Genomic DNA, 19963 nt, shown 5'->3' with positions numbered 1-19963 from the left:
CCCCTGAGCCCCAGGAAATCTTATCCTACTCTGTACTTAGCTATGAGATCCAGAGAACCCTAGCCCACTCTATACCTGGCCCTGAGCACAGGGAACCCTAGCCCACACTGCACCTGGCCCTGAGTCCAGGACACCCTAGCTTACTCTACACCTGGCCCTGAGCCCCAAGGAACCCTAGCCCACTCTGCACCTGGCCCTGAGCCCCAGGAAACCTTACCCTACTCTGCACCTGGCCTTGAGCCCAGGGAACCCTAGCCCAATCTACACCTGGACCTGAGCCCCAGGGAATTCTAGCCCACTCTGCACCTTGACCTGAGCCACAGGAAACCCTAGCCCACTCTGTACCTGGCCCTGAGCCCAGGGAACCCTAGCTCACTCTACACCTGGTCCTGAGTCCCAGGGAAGCCTAGCCCACTCTACACCTGGCCCTGAGCCTAGGGAACCCTAGTCCACTCTACACCTGGCCTTGAGCCCCAGGAAACCCTAGCCCACTCTGCCCTGGACCTGAACCTAGGGAACCCTAGCCCACTCTACACTTGGCCCTGAACCCAGGGAGCCCTAACCTAATTTGCACCTGACCCTGAGCCCCAATGAACCCTAGCCCACTCTGTACCTGGACCTGAACCCAGGGAACACTAGCCCACTCTGCACCTGGACCTGAACCTAGGGAACCATACCCTACTCTGCACCTGGGTCCTGGAATGCAGGATACCCTACCCCACTCTGCACTGGGACTCGAGCCCCAGGGCACCCTAGCCCATTCTGCCCCTTGCCCTGAGCCCCAGGGAAGCCTAGCCCACTCTGAACCTGGCCCTGAGCCCCAGGGAACCCTAGCCCACTCTGCACCTGGACTTGAACCCCAGGGAACCCTAGCCCACTCTGCACCTGGCCCTGAGCCACAGGGAACCCTACCCCACTCTACATCTGTACTTGAACCCAAGGAACCCTAGCCCACTCTACACCTGGCACTGAGCTCCAGGGAACCCTCACTCACTCTACACATGGCCCTGAGTCACAGGGAACCCTAGCCCACTCTGCACCTGGCCCTGAGCCCCAGGGAACCCTACAACCCTCTGTACCTGGCCTAGAACCCAGGGAACCTTATCCTACTCTGTACCTGGCCCTGAGCCCCAGGGAACCCTAGCCCACACTGCACCTGGCACTGAATTTAGGGAACCCTAGCCCACTCTGTACCTGGCCCTAAACCCAGGGAGTCCCAGCCCAATTTGCACCTGGCCCTGAGCCCAGGGAAATCTACACCACTTTGCACCTGACCATGAGCCCCAGGAACCCTAGCCAACTCTGCACCTAGCCCAGAACCCAGGGAACCCTAGCCTACTCTGTACCTGGCCCTGAACCCCAGGGAACCCTAGCCCACTCTACACCTGGCCCTGAGCCCAGGGAACCCTAGCCCACTCTATACCTGGCCCTGATCCCAGGGAACCCTAGCCACTCTACACCTGCCTCTGAGCCCCAGGGAAGCCTAGCCCACTCTGCACCTGGCCCTGAGCCCCAGGGAACCCTAGCCCACTCTACACCTGGCCCTGAGCCCAGGGAACCTTAGCCCTCTCTGCACCTGGACCTGAGCCCCAGGGAACCCTAGCCCACTCTACACCTGGTCCTGAGCCCCAGGGAGCCCTAGCCCACTCTACACCTGCCTCTGAGCTGCAGGGAACCCTAGCCCACTCTGCACCTGGCCCTGAGCCACGGGAACCCTAGCCCACTCTGTACCTGGCCCTGAGCCCCAGGGAACCATAGCCCACTCTACACCTGGCCCTGAACCCAAGCAACCCTTGCCCATTCTGCACTTTGCCCAGAACCTAGGGAACCTTACCCCATTGTGCACCTGGCCCTGAGCCCCAGGGAACCCTAGCCCACAGTGCACCTGGCACTGAATTTAGGGAACCCTAGCCCACTCTGTACCTGGCCCTAAGCCACAGGGAACCCTAGCCCACTCTACACCTGGCCCTGAGCCCTGGGAACCCTAGCCCACTCTACACCTGGCCCTGAGCCCAGGGAACCCTAGCCCACTCTGCACCTGGTCCTGAGCCCAGGGAACCCTAGCCCACTCTGCACCTGACCCTGAGTCCTGGGGAACCCTAGCCCACTCTGCTCCTGGCCCCGAGCCCCAGGGAGCCCTAGCCCACTCTACACCTGGCCCTGAGCCCAGGGAAGCCTAGCCCATTCTGTACCTGGCCCTGAGCTCAGGGAACCCTAGCCCACTCTACACCTGGCTCTGAGCCTCAGAGAACTCTAGCCCACTGTGCACCTGGCCTTGAGCCCAGGGAACCTTAGCCCACTCTACACCTGGCCCTGAGCTCAGGGAAGCCTAGCCCACTCTGCCTGGCCAAATCTGGACACAATGCCCCCACCAATACAAATGGACCGTGGCCTCCTACATCATCCGTACCTTGGTTTCTCACGCCCAGCTGCAGAGGTGTGTCAGATGTTTTCTTAATTTCATAATTTAGGAAACAGATTAGAGATCTTAAATGTGAGACCCGAAAGTGGAGAATAGCTGGCAGAAAACATAGATTAAAAGCTCCATGACAATAACTTTTTGGATAGAACCCCAAAATCACAGGCAACAAATGTGGAAATGAACAGAATTCCATCAGACTGATGAGCTTCTGCACAGCAAAGGACCCAATCAACAGCAGAGGAGGACAGAATGAGAGAGCGCACCTGCAAGCCACACCTGACAGGGATCAGAATCCCAGACACACACGGAACCCAAAAAGCTCAACAGGAAGAAAACAAGTAATTTGATTCAAAATGAGAGGAGGCTCTAAATAGGTATTTCTCAAAATAGATATTTCTAACAAGGAGCATTCAAATGCCCAACATGTATACAAAACCTTCAGAACCACTGACAATCAGGGCAACGCAAGTTAAGACCATGTGAGATGTCACCTCATGCTTGTTAGAATGGTCATTATAACAATGACCAAAAAGTAATAAATGTCAGCAGGGTACAAAGAAAAGGGAACCCTTGGGCGCTGTGAGCACAGACACAGCAGAGAACGGCAGCTCCTGTGATCCAGCAGTTCCGCTCCTGGGCGTGTATCCAAAGGAACAGAGAGTAGCGTGTAAGTGACAACTCCCTCCCACACAAACTTCCACAAAGAATACACTCACGGTGGTGCTTCTGAGATGCTCCTTAGGCAGGGTCCCTTAAGCCAAACCAACCAAAATCAAACAGATCCAAGAAGGAGCCAGATGAGGAGTCCACCCACTGAGCACAGCAGTGTGGCTGTTGGTCCTTCACAACGCCACTCTGTGACACCAGCTGCATTTGTCCCTGCATGACAAGGAATGCCAGCAAGCACGGAGCCTCCTCCCTGTGCGGCCAGGAGACAGTCTAGACAATTCCGTCACCCACAGCTTCAGAGAGGGTCTCAGTAAGCTCTGCAGCAGAATCTGCCCTGAGCCTGAGATAAGGGTTTCCTTCCCTTGCTGGTATCTACTCTAAGCCAAGGACAAATGGAATCCCACACCAGGCCATCTGGAAGGGCACACCTGCGGCCACGCTCTCAGCTCCACTGACTTAAGAGGAGGGGTCCCAAGTGCTGCTGTTCACTGACTGGCAGCCATGCCGCTGAGATTCCCAGCCCCTCAGCTCCATCTCACCCAGAGGCACGGAGTTGCCCCTGGGCACTGGCACAGCATCTTCCCAGAGTAAGTGTCCCCACAGACGCTCTCCAGGCCCCTTCTCCAAGCGATTCATCCACGGATCATTCTTCGGAAGGGTGGGATCAGTGGTTTCCAGCCAGGGAGCCCAGCGGAGTCATTATAGGTTAAAGCCACTGAACCTGGCTGGGGGTCAGGTGGCTCTCAGTGTGAACCCATCTTCTGACACGCTCTCTGCTCCTGGGTTTTATACCCCTCCAGGGTTAAACTAAAGCCAGGACTTAGAATAAGGCTAGTCTATGAAAGGGACCATCCGTTCACCTGGAACAGTCACCGGAGGGACGCTGCTGAGCGAGGAACAGGGTGGGCTGAGGCTCTCTGGTCACTCCCACCCCCCGAGGGTGCTCATGGTTCAGGACATGGGAAGAAGGCTTGGGGAAAGAGAGGAGCCGACTTTGACTATCCCCAACACGACAACTCCCAGGTCTGTCTGTCACCAGAGACTGAGGGGAGCCTTTACAGATGCCTGCCCAGCCGTGGTCTTGCACTCTGGGGCTGTGGAGCCGGGAAGTCACATCCTCGGGCTCTGAGGCACCTGCTGCTGCGGCACTGCTCTTAGTGACGTCCGGCTGCACTGACCTTGTAAGATCGCCAACAGCACCATGTCTGGTGAGGTTGGCCAGGAACCTCCCCAGGAGACCAGGATCATCGGTCCCCTCGAATGAAGACCATCTGCCCGGCTCCTGCTCAGCCCTCCTGGGAGCACTCTGCTGTGAGAACAGCCAAGGAGAGGGGCCACGACCCCCAGTCCTCCCTTCCAGAAGATGCACCTAAAAGGCCACTCCCGGCTCATGAGGACAGCCTGGGCAGAGGCTGTCCTCCCAGCATGCCCAGATGCCCATTGGAAATGCCACCACAGTCGTGGGCACAGGGGTGCTGAGAAAGGCTGCTCACTGTCTCTTTGACACCTAGGATGTAGTTGCAAACTGCCTGGTGCTTGTGGGACAGGGTAGATGACAAGTCCCCTGCCATTGTGGAGCAGAGCTCCTAGAGCTGACAGCTGGTCCTACCCAGACCCGGCAGGGTGAGCCACACTGGAACCCTGAGCCGCTGTGTTGTCGGCCTCACTTGGTGGCTCAGGTGACTAGGAACAGCTCCAGCAAGTCCTCCGCATGGATCAGGCACCCCAATCTGAGCTCCCCGTGTCCCAATGCTCCAAAACCCAAAACCTCCTCAGCACCATCAGCACCCCACCATGGAAACCCCACCCGGGACCTGCAAGCCTGTGGCGACACAGGTGATCTGAATGCCTACACAGAGACTTTGAGGCTATGTGTATGTGCACACAGGAAACACAGATGGATGTCACGTTTGTACTTGAGACTCAAGTGTGAATTTGAGATATCTCATGATGTATATGTGAAGATTCCCAGATCCGCCCCAGCCCGCCTCCACAGAACACCACTGGCCTGAGGATGTGGACGGGGGCACTGCACTCAGCAGCCAGATGCAAATGCTGCTCACTTAAGCTTCCCCAGACCCCTTCTCCCAGCCCAGGAGCCTGGCCACTGCCCCCTTCACATCCTTGTTCCTCAGGGTATAGATGAGGGGGTTGGCGCTGGGTGTGACCACCGTGTAGAAGAGTGTGAGGAACTTGCCCTGGTCCTGTGAGTAGCTGTTGGCCGGCTGCAGGTACATGTAGATGATGGTCCCATAGAATAGAGAGACCACCAGCAGGTGGGAGGAGCAAGTGCTGAAGGCCTTCCTGCGCCCCGCGGTCGACCTGATCCTCAGCACTGCAGCTGTGATCGTGCCGTACGAGACAAGGATCAGGGACAGGGGCACCAGCAGAAGCGCCACCCCCAGGGCAAAGGCACAGGCTTCCACCAGCATGGTGTCCTCACAGGACATGGCGATGAGAGCCGGCATCTCACAGAGAAAGTGGTCCACCCTGCGGCGCCCACAGCGTGAGAGCCGCATGGTCTGAGGACACATGACGAAGGCATTCAGAAAGCCGCAGCCCCAGGCCACAGCGACCAGCTGCAGGCAGAGGTGGGGGTGCATGAGCACCATGTAGTGCAGGGGCCGGCAGACGGCCACGTGGCGGTCGTAGGACATGACGGCCAGGAGGACGCACTCGGTGGAGCCCAGCACCATGTAGATGTAGAGCTGGGCCACGCAGCCGTGGTAGCTGATGGTCTTGTCTGGGCCCCAGAGGTTCCACAGCAGCTGGGGCACAATGCTGGTGGTGAAGCAGAGGTCCAGGAAGGACAGGTTCCCAAGGAGGAAGTACATGGGCGTGTGGAGCCTGGCATCCGCGAGGGACAAGAGGACAATAGCAGTGTTGCCCACCAGTGCCAGGACATAGAAGACCAAGACAGAGGCAAACAGGACCCTCTCCAGTCGAGGCCGGTCAGAGAAGCCCACCAGGATGAACGCCTGGAGGGAGCTGTCGTTGCCGCTCCCCATGGCCACCCCACTGTGTGCAGAAACAGCAAGGGCACTGGTAAGAGAACGCAGCATGGCCCCCTGCCCGCTGCACACGGCTGTGCACTCAAGAGAGTTCAACTCTGAGTGTACACCTACGGATGCCCATTATGTGCAGGGCAGTGTGCCCGACTCCCAGGCGGGGCATGGATCTGTCCCGGAGCCTGCCGCCTTGGGGAACGATACAGGCATGTGATGACCAAGGCGGGTCAGAAGCTCAGCCAGAAGAGTTGTCGAGGGCTGGGTGTTGGCCAGTGGCTCCCAACGGGTGGGGAGAGCCCTGCAGCAGCGCCTGTGTTAACGGAGGCCATGACCTGAGAGCCAGGCTCTGGCTGTGTTCACAGAAGGAATGTGACCTGTGGCCCACTGAGGAGGATGCTCCCACAAGAGCCAGCAGGATGTGCCCAGGTACAGAGGCCAAACTCAGGGGCGATACTCAGGGACTTCGCGAATGCACACACGAGGCCACCTTGAATGGCAGGCCATTGTATCAAAACAGGACCCAATAATTCTTGAGGTGACAGGTGTGATTCTGCCTCTGCAATACATGACCTACAACCCAGCTTGGTATCCTGTGTGTTGGCTTTCCTCATGCAAGATGGAAAGAGGACAGGGCTTTTAGGTCCCTATCCATACCTCCCATGTCTACATGCCTGGTGACAGTGGGCTTATACCTTGGCCACCTACAGCCTCCAGGGCTACAGTTGTCTAAGACAAGGGCTGTGAAGGGGACCCTGCCTGATAGTGCCAATAGCTACTGAGGAAGGCCTCCCCTGAGACAGTAGTAGCAAGTGACACCAGGCAACACAGGACAGTGGACATGGGAGTACAGAAGCATTTTGAAGGACCCCTGTGTGCCTGTGCCTGCTGCCCCACCTGTCGGCCCTCATGGTGGAGTCTGCAAACTCTGCCTGGCTGAAGCTGTGGTGGGGATCCCTAAGTTTGAATCCAACAGTTCAGACACCAGATCCCCAGCCAAGCCACACAAAGGGGTAGGAAAGGGGCAGGGAACCCTCAGAAGTGGCCAGACAAGTGCTAAAGAACCGGGAGACTTTCACAGGCATACTTTGCAAGTGTCGAATGTGAAGAGCAGCTGAGCTTCGGTATCCACAGACCCATTGCTAAATTTCACCCCATGGAGAGACCCAAGGACTGGCGATGACAAACTACACAAATTGTTTAGCAATGGCTGTCACTTAGACTGCCACTCCTGAGCCAAAATTGCAAGGTTACCTCAGGTCTTTTAAAAACATTTTTTCTCCATGCTTTATTATATCAGTGTGAGGTGGCCACCACGCATAGTCCTCTGACTCGCATCCTGCCCAGGTGTTTAGTTGACAGTCATGAAATTGCAAAGGAGCTATGAAAATGTCAAATTCCTTTAGTAGTTTCATTGGCATGAAATAATAAATGTGAACTCATTATGGAAACTTCAGCCTAATGTTCTGAAATTGGGTTGGTGAATGGGACTCGATTCTCTGACCTAAGGTTATGCTCCAACCACACCAACTCATGGAAGACAGACCAGGGCTTTCTAGGCTTTAATGGATAGAAATTAACAACAAAGAGTAGGGGAACTATTTATATTTCAGATATACTGCACATTCTTATTTAGGAATTTTAGACCCCTTTTTCCCCATGCAGGGACCTGCCACTGTGAGACAAAGGCATTGATCTGAAATGTGGGTCCAGGCCACACCACCCACTGAGCTAAGGTGAGACTCTCTCTGGCCACTCCTGTCTCTATGCACTCCCTCCTTCCAATAGCAGCCAAGCCCAGGGCTCAGGTCCCCTTCTGTGCACTCCCTCTTGTCCTGTGCCAGCCAAGCCCAGGTCTCAGGTCCCCTGCTCTCACTCCCTCCTTCCAATAGCAGCCAAGCCCAGGGCTCAGGTCCCCTGCTCTGCACTCCCTCTTATCCTGTGCCAGCCAAGCTCAGGGCCCAGGTCCCCGCTCTGCACTCCCTCCTGTCCTGTGCCAGCCAAGCTCAGGGCTCAGGTCCGTTTCTCTGCACTCCTCTCCTTCCTATAGCAGCCAAACCCAGGGCTCAGGTCCCCTCTCTGCACTCCCTCCTGTCCTGTGACAGCCAAGCCCAGGGCTCAGGTCCCCTGCTCTGCACTCTAACCTGTCCTGTGCCAGCCAAGCCCAGGGCTCAGGTCCCCTCTCTGTACTCCCTCCTGTCCTATAGTAGCCAAGCTCAGGTCTCAAGTCCCCTGCTGTGCACTCCCTCCTGTCCTATGATAGCCAAGCCCAGGGCTCAGGTCCCCTGCTCTGCACTCCCTCCTTCCTATAGCAGCCAAACCTAGGGCTCAGGTCCCCTACTCTGCACTCCCTCCTGTCCTGTGCCAGCCAAGCTCAGGGCCCAAGTCCCCTGATCTGAACTCCCTCCTGTCCTGTACCATCCAAGCCCAGGGCCCAGGTCCCCTCTCTGCACTCTCTCAGGTCCTATGGCAGCCAAGCCCAGGGCTCAGGTCTCCTGCTCTGCACTTCCTCCTTTCCCATCCTTTTCGTGCTGTAGGGCTGTGGCTGCTGTCATTTGTCACCTTTCCCTCACCAACTTGCACTTACATGCCTACAGAGAGCTCCCTTAGTCTCAGCAGTCTCTAGAGGAAAGCCTGTGATTCTTTTCACAATCGCAGAGAAGCTCTCTCTATGCTGATACAGAAGAACAGAGCTTTCTGTTCAACCTGGCTCCTCACCTACACAAGAGTGTGGTTTTATGTGTGCCTCTAGTCTCCAGGGGCACCCTGGGTTGGCCCAGCAGGGACTAGGCAAACAAGTAGAACAGAATCATCTTTATATGCCTACGATTCATTGTAGAAATCAGTGTGTTCTATCTTTTTTGAATCATATGCAGTATCTTTCCCAAAAATGGAGTTCCAAATTAGAAGTTGGTATTGGGAAGCTCCTTACTCTGATGCACACTAACCAATATAAGCCCTAATAGAAGCCACCACAAAGATGAATTCAGTAGAGGATCAGACCTGAGCCTCATTTCCACACACACACACACACAAAATTCAAAGTCCTCACCCTTCTTATTCCGGGAAGGTTGAGGACCTGAGGTTCTGAAGCCCTTCTTCTCTCAATTCCAGAGATCAGGGGAAGACTTCTCCAGGAATGAGCAGCCAATTCTGGCCCCTTTAGTTTCTGGGTCTTCCAAAGGCAACTTCAGTGACAACTCTGATAGAAAATCAAACAGAAAAATGACATCTGACCTGAAGAAGAGTTGGTCGAGCTCTCAGCAGCAGAAGGAGGAGGAGAAATCACTTCCTGAGGTAGGAGTCTCACCTTAGCTCAGTGGGTGGTGTGGCCTGAACCCACATTTCAGATCAAAATGCCTTTGTCTCACAGTGGCAGGTCCCTGCATGGGGGAAAAGGGGCCTCCATGAGGAAGTAGCCTGGGGTGGGGAAGCAGGCTGAGTCCCAGGCACAGCCAGGGACACCATGGCACTGGCTCACCTAGGGGCAGGAAAGGTGGCTTTCATCTCCTGTAGCTGTGGGAAATGAGGCGCCTGGGGACCTGAGGAGGCTGGTGTCAGCGTGTTTACAGAGCCAAGCCCGGGGGACCCCAGGGACTACAGTGCTCTCAAGGACCCCCAGGGAGGAAGCACTGAGCTCCCAAATATAAAAAAATTAGCATAAGCCTCACAAATGTAAAAGGAAGCATGCATAGAACCCACAGGCTGAAAACCAAGACCCAGATGGAAAGAACCCCCCAAGATTTCAATCCGCAGAGGCCTCCAGCCTTGGTAGATTCAAGACGACCCAAGTGCCAGCTGTCCCCCACACAGGCTCAACACCATTCTTACCCCAAACCACACCCCTTCCAATTTGTAGCTATAGTCAAGATTATTCTATGTTTTTTAAGGAAAGGAAAATAAACTAGAAAGGCAAATAGTGAGTAACTCTGAAAAGATAAGGAACACAGAGGAGAGAAGCAGCCTACCTGACTCTACGAGTGTGTACAGAGTCACAGGACTGGAGCAGGGAGGGCAGCAGCCCACAGGCAAAGACTGCTAGGGCCTGGAGCAAGCTTCCCACGTGGGCTGGAGCTCCCAAGAGATTAGGAGCAATTCTGGGGAGAAGACACAGCCTGAGGACAAACGCTGGCGCTGAGGACACCTAGGGCCTCAACATAGGTCTCCTGTGTGACCAAACATTCTGGACCATGAACTTGGGTGCAAATGGACCACACAGCTCAAGGAATTGAATGTGTTGTGGGCTTCAATGCAAACTGTAAAGCTATGTAATTTTAAAAGAAGGAGGTGAGGAAACCTTCAGGACCCAGGAAGAGGCAAAAAATTCTTAGACTTGACTCTCAGCAACCCACAAAAGGAAAGGTTATTAATTGGGCTTAACCCAAGTCAAAACTCACCTAGGAAAAGATACCACTAAGAGACTTAAAAGGCAAGCTATAGAATGGAAAAATATTTTCAAACTGTAACAGAGGTTGGGTGTCTAGAATATATGAAGCTCTCTCAAAAATATTCACAGTTTAATCCAATTAGAAAATGATCAAAAGTCAGGAGGAGGTGTCTCACCACAGAAGATATGTCATGTGTTGGGGACACTGGTCATTAGGCAAATGCAAATTCAGATGCAAATGAAACATCGGCACAAACCTATCAAAAAGCTCGAACGAAAAATACAGAAAATAACAAAGGCTGACAAAGAGGTAAACAAACTGGATGATGGATAGTTTTAAGAAAGGGAGAGAATGACGCCCTTAAACTGATACATGGATTTGGCTCTTGCTAGGCACCATGGCACAGGCCTGCAATCCCTGCTACTTGGGAGGCTAAAGCAGGAGGATTGCAAGTATTAGTCCCGCCTCAGGAACTAGGCAGACCCTGTCTCAAAATAAAAAGTAAAAAGGGCTGGAGTGTAGCTCCATAGTGGAGTACTTTCCCAGAATATGTGAGGCTCTGGGTTCCATTCCCAGCACAAAAAAATAGAAAGAGAAAAGAATGTGAATGGGGCAGAAGCTATACTGGACTTGAATTATTGCTTTTAAAACATGACTGAAATGTCCAAGAGATTCCAAAACGATGTTAAATGGAAAGCCTACAGCAAGCTGGTGCTGCCTCCATGTCTGGGCCCTGCCTTTCCCTCTGGCTATTCTTCGAGTCTTGGCTTCAGCCCAGATGTCACCTGCTCCATGAGTCTTGCCCTGTGCACACTCACTGTGGTCCCCAGTGCCCCTCTGTGCTGTCATCATGGGTTTAGGGCTCCCACCAGAATGGGAAACTGCCTTCTACACCTCCTGGTTTCCCTCACCAGCTACGAGTCCCTTCAACCAGAAAGCAAGCTCAGTGGAGCGAAGACCCCATATGCAGCCCCCAACTCACAGCACTCTCGCCAGCTTGCAACCTCCCACAGGGTGGGAGACAGACCAGAGATGGAAGGAAGACAGAGGAGAGACAGGGATGATGGACAATGGCAGATGATACAGAGATCAGAGCTGGAGGATAGACACAGAGCGCATGGATGGGTGGATGGATGGATCACAGATGACAGATGATAGACAGATCACGGATGACCCATACAAGATGATGGATCCTGATAGATGGATGACAGATGATGTAGACACAGGAGCTGGAGGGTAGCTACAGGATGGATGGAGGGATAGATAGGCAGACAACACATGATTGACAGAGGAGGGGGACACATGATAGATGACGGAGCTGGATAGAGAGATGACAGATGACATACATATCAGATAGGTGACAGATGACACAAGATGGACAGAGATAGAGAGACAGCTGGCTGAGTGGAAGAATGACTAGCACTCCTCATAGGGACAGAGGCTTGGGTGGAATTCTGTAAAGCACATTGACCGGCTGCTCCTCACTCACACTTATGTGGATTGTATGTAGCGTAAATTTCCATGTGGGGATCTGGAGGGGTTGGCCAGACCCTGTGTGGGGACACCCGTAAGTTTGGCTGGTCTATGTGTGGGGACACCGGGAGGGGCTCACTGATGCCTGTGTGGTGACACCTGCAGGGATCTCTGCCATCTCTACATAGCTGAACCTGACCCAGGCCCATGCTGAGTGGTGGGGCAGAAAGGCCTCTCATGAGTCAAACCCATGTCACCTTTCAGGAAATGGGGCAAGCCGGGAGATCCAGGGATGTGCCTCCATGTGCACTGAGGCCCAGTGGTGACATTGTGACAGTGCTCTCCGTGCTGGGCTTGCACTGGTTCACCAGGAGCCCCCATGGCGAGAACAGCCCTCATAGTCAACAAGGCATTCACAGACCAAGCCAGGTGGTGTCTGCTCTCCCAGGGACTCTGATGGGTGACAGCCACACTGGGAGCCCAGGAGTGAGTGTGATGGCCAGGGTGAGGGAAGCACAGCTCCAGCTAAGGCCCGGCGCAGCCTGCTTCACCAGAGGCCCAGCTGCCCCAGAGACTCTGTCTGGCCTACAGGCCAGGGCTGCCCCAGAGGTCATGGCTGCCCTGGAGGCTGTGGCTTCACCAGAGGCCGTGGCTTCTCCAGAGTCCATGGCTGCCCCAGAGGCTGAGGCTGCTCCAGAGTCCATGGCTGCCCTGGAATCTGTGGCTTTAACAGAGGCCGTGGCTTCACCAGAGTCCAGAGATACCCCGGATGCTGTGGCTTCCCCAGAGGCTGAGGCTGCTCCAGAGGCTGAGTCTGCTCCAGAGGCCGTGGCTGCCCCAGAGGCGGTGGCTTCACCAGAGGCTGTGGCTTCACCAGAGTCCATGACTGCTCCAGAGGCCGTGGCTTCACCAGAGGACACAGCTGCCATGGAGGTCGTGGCTTCCCCAGAGCTCATGGCTGCCCACGGGCTAGAATGCCCATGGTGCGGGACAGAGATGCTGGGTTCTCACTGGAGCCAGGAGCTGCTTCGCCTGTCATGAACAATGACACCTGTCCTCAGTTACCTTACCCTGGACGTGCTCAGCTCATCTCATCCAGAAGCCATGCCGGGCCCAGGAAGTACTTGGGTGGGAGCCTCTGGGGACTTGGAGTGGCTCCCTGTGCTGGACACAGCTCCCTCTGCCTGCTGTGGTAGGGAGCCACACAGAAACAGGAGGTGGCCACAGACTGCTCAGCCCCTGGGGTGAGAGCTTTGCTATGTGAAGAGACTTCCTTCACTTTCAGCCATGCACCCCAGGGGAAGACTGTTCTCAAGATAATGAGAGAGACATGACTCCCACTGGATGCACCTTCCTGCAAACTTGGCCCTTGAACTAATCACCTGCTTGCACGTGGCTCAGACCCCAGAGGAGCCAGACACTAACCCTCAGGAGGCTCAGTGGAACAACAAATGCTCTCTCTTGGTTAAATTCTAGAGTCACCATCACAGGATCCCAGACCCTCTGAAGAGTCACCCATCTCCTGAGCAAGGGCTCTGTGTTAGGGCGGGCTGTCACTCTGCTCAACTCCTGCTTCTCCCCCTCCAGGTAGGGGAGTCAGGGCCGGGCTGGGCATGAGAGCAGGCCCCCTCCTTTCTTCTGGTGGCTCCACAACACTGCAGGACTCTCACCCAGGACGGGTGGCCGAGGCAGGCAAGGGGACAGAAAAGCCTTCCTAGGAAGGCCCTATCTTCCCTCTCAGCACAGCAGCTTGCAACCCAAGAAAAAATCAGGACTGAAAGAGGCGTGCATCTATGGAAGCTACTGACAGAGGAAAAGGCAGTAGCCTAGACTCCTGAGAGCAGGACAGAAGGGCAAAGAGCCCACATGGACCCCTCTGCAAGCCCAGAGCACTGGACCAGTGTCACACAGCAGGAGGCAGGCAGGATGCTCAATCTGATTCCAACCAAGTGTGGAACGTCGGGTGGCAAAGAAGCCGCATGAAACTTGCAAGTGAGCTGTGAAGGAGCCGGCAACCCCCTACAGGAGGCAAACTGGGCAAGAGCTGAGGGACTCCTGCTGCCACTGTGGAGGAGAGGAGGTGCTCTAGTGAGAAGGGCTCCAACTTGCAGGAAGGAAGGAGAAACTTCCAGACAGGGGATGGACATGCTACCCGCCTGGCCTGCTGCCTACACGTGGCCTAGGTGTGTCAGTCATCACAGAGCAGCACAACAACATGCGACATTTTATAGTGATGATGAACGTTAGGACAGCTTCCGGGGAGCTTGCCCAGGATCCACTCCAGCAGTGTTGGGAGGCAGGACGGCTAGTGATGGAAGGACAAGCAAACAGAGCATGAGTGCCACAAAGGGTAGGACTGGGCAGTCTGACCAGGAGAGGGGCTGTGTTGGGCATGACGGGAGCAGCCTCCCCTGGTGCACAGAGGGGGAAAGAGGAGCCAGCTGGAACTATACCCCCTGAGTGTGCTCACAGCCAACAGCAAGAGGAGGTTGGTGGGACAGGAAACAGAGAGAGGCCACATCAGAGGTGGGCTGGGTGCCATGAGTGGGTGCCCGCAGGTTCCCGGTGCCCTCTAAAGAGATGCAAGGCCGACTGAGCACAGCCTGGCGTGAGGAAGGGACCCACGCTGCTCCACAGCAGGGTCTCCTGGGAGGGATGACAGGCCAACACCGAGGCAGCAGGGGTCCAGAGAGGGTTGGCGCTTCCTGTTTTTCAAGAACCTTCCTTCTGCTGGTCCCCAAAGCTGGTGGCCCAACTTGACCCAGTGGTTGCCCACAGTGTCAAGGCACAATGAAAATTCCTTATAAAATCACATTTGTCTTTCTCTGCCTGGCTTATACCACTTAAAATGGTGGTCCTGGGCTTGTCCATTGCCCCAGGAGAAAGGATCGGCCTCTTGCTGGGCAAGGAGCTTGCCGCTCTGTACAGCCCTCAGCCTCCCACCCTCCTGCTGATGGACATGGTCGCCGTCAAACTTGGGTGCAGCTTCAGAAGCTCCCCTGCGTGATGTCCTCCCGGCCTATGGCCCTTAAGTGGCTGCTGGTCACTGGCCACTTAACTTTATGAGGAAATTCCACGCCACTCTCCATAACGCCTGTGCTAACTTCCCTACCCACCACTGAGCAGAGGGCACCTGTCCTCCACACCCTGGCCACATTTAAGGGTTGCTTTTTTAGTAGACACTCGGACAGAGAGGGGAGAGAAATGTGCTGATCCTCACATACAGTACGTAAAAGAGCTGACCTTGGAGAAGAGGGCAGGATGGTGGCCGCAGTGCTGCCAGCCGTGGGGGGACACTGGAAGACATTGGACAGGAGTTGTGGATGACAGCCATGGCAGAGGGAAGGCTGAGAGATCTGCACTGGGCTGTTTAGTCATGACAGGGGAGTGGACACTAAGCACCCTCCGCACCAGGAGGAGGTCAGCAGGTGGAACCCGCATCTCCATCAGTCAGACTTCCCCACTCCACCCGCTCCCAGCTCCTCAGAGCCCCACACGGCACCTGAGCAGTACTTATGAATGTGTCCGTCAACCAGAAATTAACAGAAATTCAAAAATATAGTATACTTATTTATCCAAAATTGACCATGCTGAAGTTTAGTTTAGCTTGGTTTGGATACTGTAAGGGAGAATTCCTTTCAGGAGCGGAAGTGAAGCTGCCCAGCTGAACGGCCAGGGCTTCCATGCGGCAGGGGAGCACGAGAGCCAGGACCAGGCACTGACCTTGCCCTACCCACACTGTGTGCTCTGAGCTGCTGTGGTTTCCCTGGCTTGCTGTGCGGTCATTACATATTAAAGGAAAGTCATGTGGAGAGTAAAGAAGTCACTTCAACATGCTTCCTCCTGCCAGGCCACCGGCAGCACACTGAGTCTCCATGCCCTGAGGGAGGCATGCCATCTGCTTTCCAGGGCAGGAAGGCAGAGCCCCAGGCTGGAGCTCCCTGTCCCACACCCTAGGGTCCCTGTGTCAGGCTGGCCCCACTGCACCCAGATGTGGACTCTGCGCATCAGCACTGTGCTCCTCAGCCATGCAGACATCCCACCGTGCACAGCACCACCCCAGCCAACCCAAAACCTACTGCCCCTGTTGTGGGCAGATTAGAACTCACACCCACCTGCTGCGACCAGCACTCTCTGGATGCCTGCACATGGCTGATGGACTGCTATCCACTGCATCTCCAGCCTGCGTCACTGGGGAATGAGCACACAGCCCCAAGATTCTGTTTCCTCTTCTTCTAACGCCACGTATGACCTTGGCTCCTCCAGCTGGTGGTGCGCTTTCTGACTTTCTTGATGCACGGTGCCCACTCCTAGCGGCTGCACCTTAGTGAGGACATGCTGATCTAGAACCTGCACTTCTGAACAGAGGGCAGAGGGCTGGGAATAGGGTACATGTGCAAAACGGCACAGATCCACAGCCAGTCCTGAGAGGGAAAGGACAGTACCCAGTGGAAGAGCTCAACAGAGGGACAGGGGGCAGCTCTGAGCATGTGCAGGGCAGTGTCCCATATGGGTGAAAAGGCAGAGGAGAGTCTGGAGAGAAGACAGGAGTGCCAGGTCTCGGCCCCCCCAAGAGAGTCCCCAAGCCAGGCAGGAGGAGGGCATGGAGAACAGCTGAGGAGCAGAGGGCCCCAGGCACTGCACATAGGGCAACACCAAGCAGCCCCAGGAGATGACAGCCCACAGAGGACGACACAGGATGTCCCCAGAGGCACACAGGTCATACACAGAGAACCAAGCCCAGGCAGGAAACGAGAGCAGACAGAGGGAAGTGACTGGTCCATGCAGGGGACCCTCAGGACAGCACATGGAAACCTCTCCTCATAAGTGCAGCAGAGCAGTTGGAGGGGCAGGAGGCTCAGAGTACAGACAGAAGGAAGGGACATCAAGGACACAGGTCCTACAGGGGCAGGAGGCTCAGAGTGCAGAGTGAAGGAACGGATGTCAAGGACACAGGTCCTGCAGGGGCAGGAGACTCAGAGTGCAGAGAGAAGGAGGGGACGTCAAGGACATTGGTCCTGCAGGGGCAGGAGGCTCAGAGTGCAGAGAGAAGGAAGGGATGTCAAGGACACTGGTCCTGCAGAGGCCCACAGGTCACAAGCCCCACAGGACCAGAGGACAGCGAAGTGGAAAATGAGCAGGCCATAACTAAGGAGACCCAACACACCACCAGCCACACCTCCAGGCACAGTAACACCTGGACGTGGAGGCTCACTGCTGACCACTGCCCAGCGGCCAGTGAGGAAAGGACACAGTCTTCTCAGAGGCTCCAGAGAGGAAACATTCTTCTCCTCCCAAAAGACCAGCTGCACCTAGACATGAATACCAGGTGAAGAGCAGCACAGACAGCAAACCAGGCCCTGCGGCACCACTGACGCAGCAACTCAGACACTGACAGGGCCTGGACATGGAGGTCAGGCAGGCTGGCCACCAGGACACAGCGTGCTGCAGTGCACAAAGGCCAGCCAAGTTGGTGCATGAAGAGAAGAGGAAGCAGAATAAATAATATGAGGTTTTCTAATTTGATGCAGGTAAAACATTTGACAAAATTCAACTTTCTTTTAATGAAAAAAATCACAAATGTAGGAATAGAAACTATGTCAACTTAATAACAAACACACATAAAACCCATGGTAAATCTGAAATGATAGAATAAACAGTGCCCTGAAACTTAATTACCAGCCAGATGGTAAAAAACTTATCTCAAAACTCAGCAAAGGCTTCAAATACACATTCTCCAAAGAAGACGTGCAATGGCCAACGTGTGAGGGAGCATATGCAGACATCACCACCAGGAAAGGACAGGGGACCCAGGTGAGGTTCAACTCCACACCCATCGGGCAGTCAATCCAGCCTGGGTCCAGCTCATGGAGGATATGCAGACCCAGTGGTCGCGTCCACTACGGTGGAAATACAGTGACATGGGCGCTAGCCAGACAGCCTCTTCCCCGGATTCCTCAGGTCCCCTGACTCCCAGGTCCACATTGTCCTTGCTGACTGCACACCAAAGGCTGAAGCAGGTCAGAGAGCACCCCACACCATACACTGGGCAGCTCTGTTCACAGCAACAAAACATGCCAGCGACTTCTGGGTCAGCAGCAGGTGACACACCAGCAGGTGTGTACATGTACTATGTGGCCTTAAAAGGTAGGAAATCGCAACCAGCACTGCAGTGTGCACTTCTGGGCGTTCTGTAAAGGAAATGAGCTAATCGTGAAACTAAAAATGTGGAATGATCATGTTAGTTGAGGCAGTCAGAGTGGTCAGAATCACATGCAGGCAATGAAGCTGGGGGCTGCCAGGTTTGGAGGAAGCAAGGAAGAGACATCAGGCAGGTGAAGGTGGAGTTTGTGAGTTGGAGGATCCTGTTGTGGGAGGCGGGAGGGTTGCACCACACGATGGTGTGCCTGAAACCACAGGGCACACACTAGGAACAGGTAAGGTGGAAAACTTTATCTGTATTTACCATAATGAAACAGTGGGGCAAAAAAAAAAAAAAGGAGAGAGGCTTGCTATGAATGAGCTGCAGCCATCTACTCCCAGCGAAAAACACAGCACCAGGCAGCTGCAGGGCAGTTGGTCACCAGCCCTCCTCCTGAGCCAGGGCCCTCCCGGACTCTAGGGAATGACACAGCAGGCACTGTCCCCCGAGAGCTTTTCCTGGAAGAGATGTGCATGCCAAGTCCTGAAGCCCCTTCCCCTCTGGACAGCAGCAAGGCTTTGGAATGGATTGAGAGAGAAACTTAGTAATAGAAAAAAGAGTAGAAATAACAAGAATAAGTGCACAGGTGAGGCCACGGGGCTCCGCATGGACTGCCACATGAAGTCTGCCTGCGATGCGACAGGTCGCCCTCCTGAAGTGTCACCAGCAAAGGCAGAGATTGACAGAGCAGACTCACACAGGGAGGGCTTCTCCAAAAACTAACGGGACCACCCACCACCATGGTGAAGGCCTCAGAGTGTTGCCATGGAGACACTGAAATGAAAACGCCCTGCTCATCTCACCTCTCTCTGTCTGCATCCAGGGGAGAGCCAGAGCCATGGGAGGAGAAAGCGTGAGCTCCCCGGCAGCATCATCCTGCTGGGCTTCTCAGGTACCAAGCTGGAGCGCCCCCTCTGCACAGAGATGCTGGTCTCCCGCATCCTCAAGCTCACAGGCAACGGCCCCACCATTGCTCTCTCCCTGCTGGAGACCAGACTCCAGACGCCCACATACCTCCTCCTGGACAAGCTCTCTGTGCTGGACCTCTGTGTCACCTGCACCATCGTGCCACAGATGCTGGCCAACCTCTGGGGGACAAGAAGACTATTACCTCTGGGGGCTGCATCACGCAGTCCACCTCTTCCACTGGACAAGCTGCAAGAATGTGCCCTGCTGACGATGATGGGCTTTGACCTCTACATGGCAATCTGCCAGCCCCTCCGGTACCCACTCATCTTGCGTCCGTGGGTGTGTGGGCAGCTGGCCGCCGCAGCCTGGTCCAACAGCCTGGCCAACTCTGTGCTCCAAGCCACACTCAGCCTCCAGCTTCCCTTCTGTGGGCACCACACCCTGGATCACTTCTTCTGCAAGTTGCCGGCCCTGATCAAGCTGGCGTGTGTGATACCAGAGCAAACGACCTGGTCCTGACCTTGGGAACCGTCCCTTTTGGCATAGTGGCTCCACTGCTTGTGCTCATCTTCTGCATCTGCATTGCTAGGGCCCAGGGCAGCACAAGGCACTGGGCAACTACAGCGCCCACCTGCTGGTCGTCCTCATGTAATTTGGGCCAGGCATCGTCATATACCTCCAGCCCCCCGCCAACAGCACCCAGGCCAAGTTTATGTTCCTTTTCTACTGTGTGGTCCCCCACTGCCCAACCCCCTGCTCTACACCCTGAGAACAAGGATGTGAGGGCAGCCCGGAGGGGGCTGCATCCCAGGGCTGGCTCAAGTCCTAAGGAGCGGTGGTCTCCGCCTATCTCCCGGAACAACGGCTCGCACACACCACGGCACTACCCAAGTGA

The 19963-nt window shown here is 55.2% G+C and overlaps 1 protein-coding gene and 1 pseudogene across 1 annotated transcript; one reads left to right on the top strand and one right to left on the bottom strand.

Annotated features, from left to right (window-relative positions):
* Positions 1-5154: 5154 nt before the first annotated feature.
* On the bottom strand, positions 5155-6099 carry LOC124095257 (putative olfactory receptor 2W6). Its single transcript, XM_046448433.1, has one exon. The coding sequence runs from the start codon at positions 6097-6099 to the stop codon at positions 5155-5157; it is 945 nt and encodes a 314-aa protein (XP_046304389.1).
* A 6470-nt stretch (positions 6100-12569) lies between these two features.
* Positions 12570-19851, top strand: LOC124095275 (olfactory receptor 2C1-like; annotated as a pseudogene).
* Positions 19852-19963: the final 112 nt, after the last annotated feature.

This window comes from Marmota monax, unplaced genomic scaffold (assembly GCF_021218885.2).
Source record: "Marmota monax isolate L192 unplaced genomic scaffold, Marmota_monax_Labrador192_F-V1.1 WCK01_AAM20220418_F8-fsc00327, whole genome shotgun sequence".
NCBI lineage: Eukaryota > Metazoa > Chordata > Mammalia > Rodentia > Sciuridae > Marmota > Marmota monax.
The sequence above is the reverse complement of the archived record's forward strand: the minus strand, read 5'-3'. Positions and strand labels throughout refer to the sequence as shown.

Excerpts from the sequence above, each read along its gene's own strand:
- LOC124095257 (XM_046448433.1), bottom strand. The coding sequence starts at position 6,099 with ATGGGGAGCGGCAACGACAGCTCCCTCCAGGCGTTCATCCTGGTGGGC.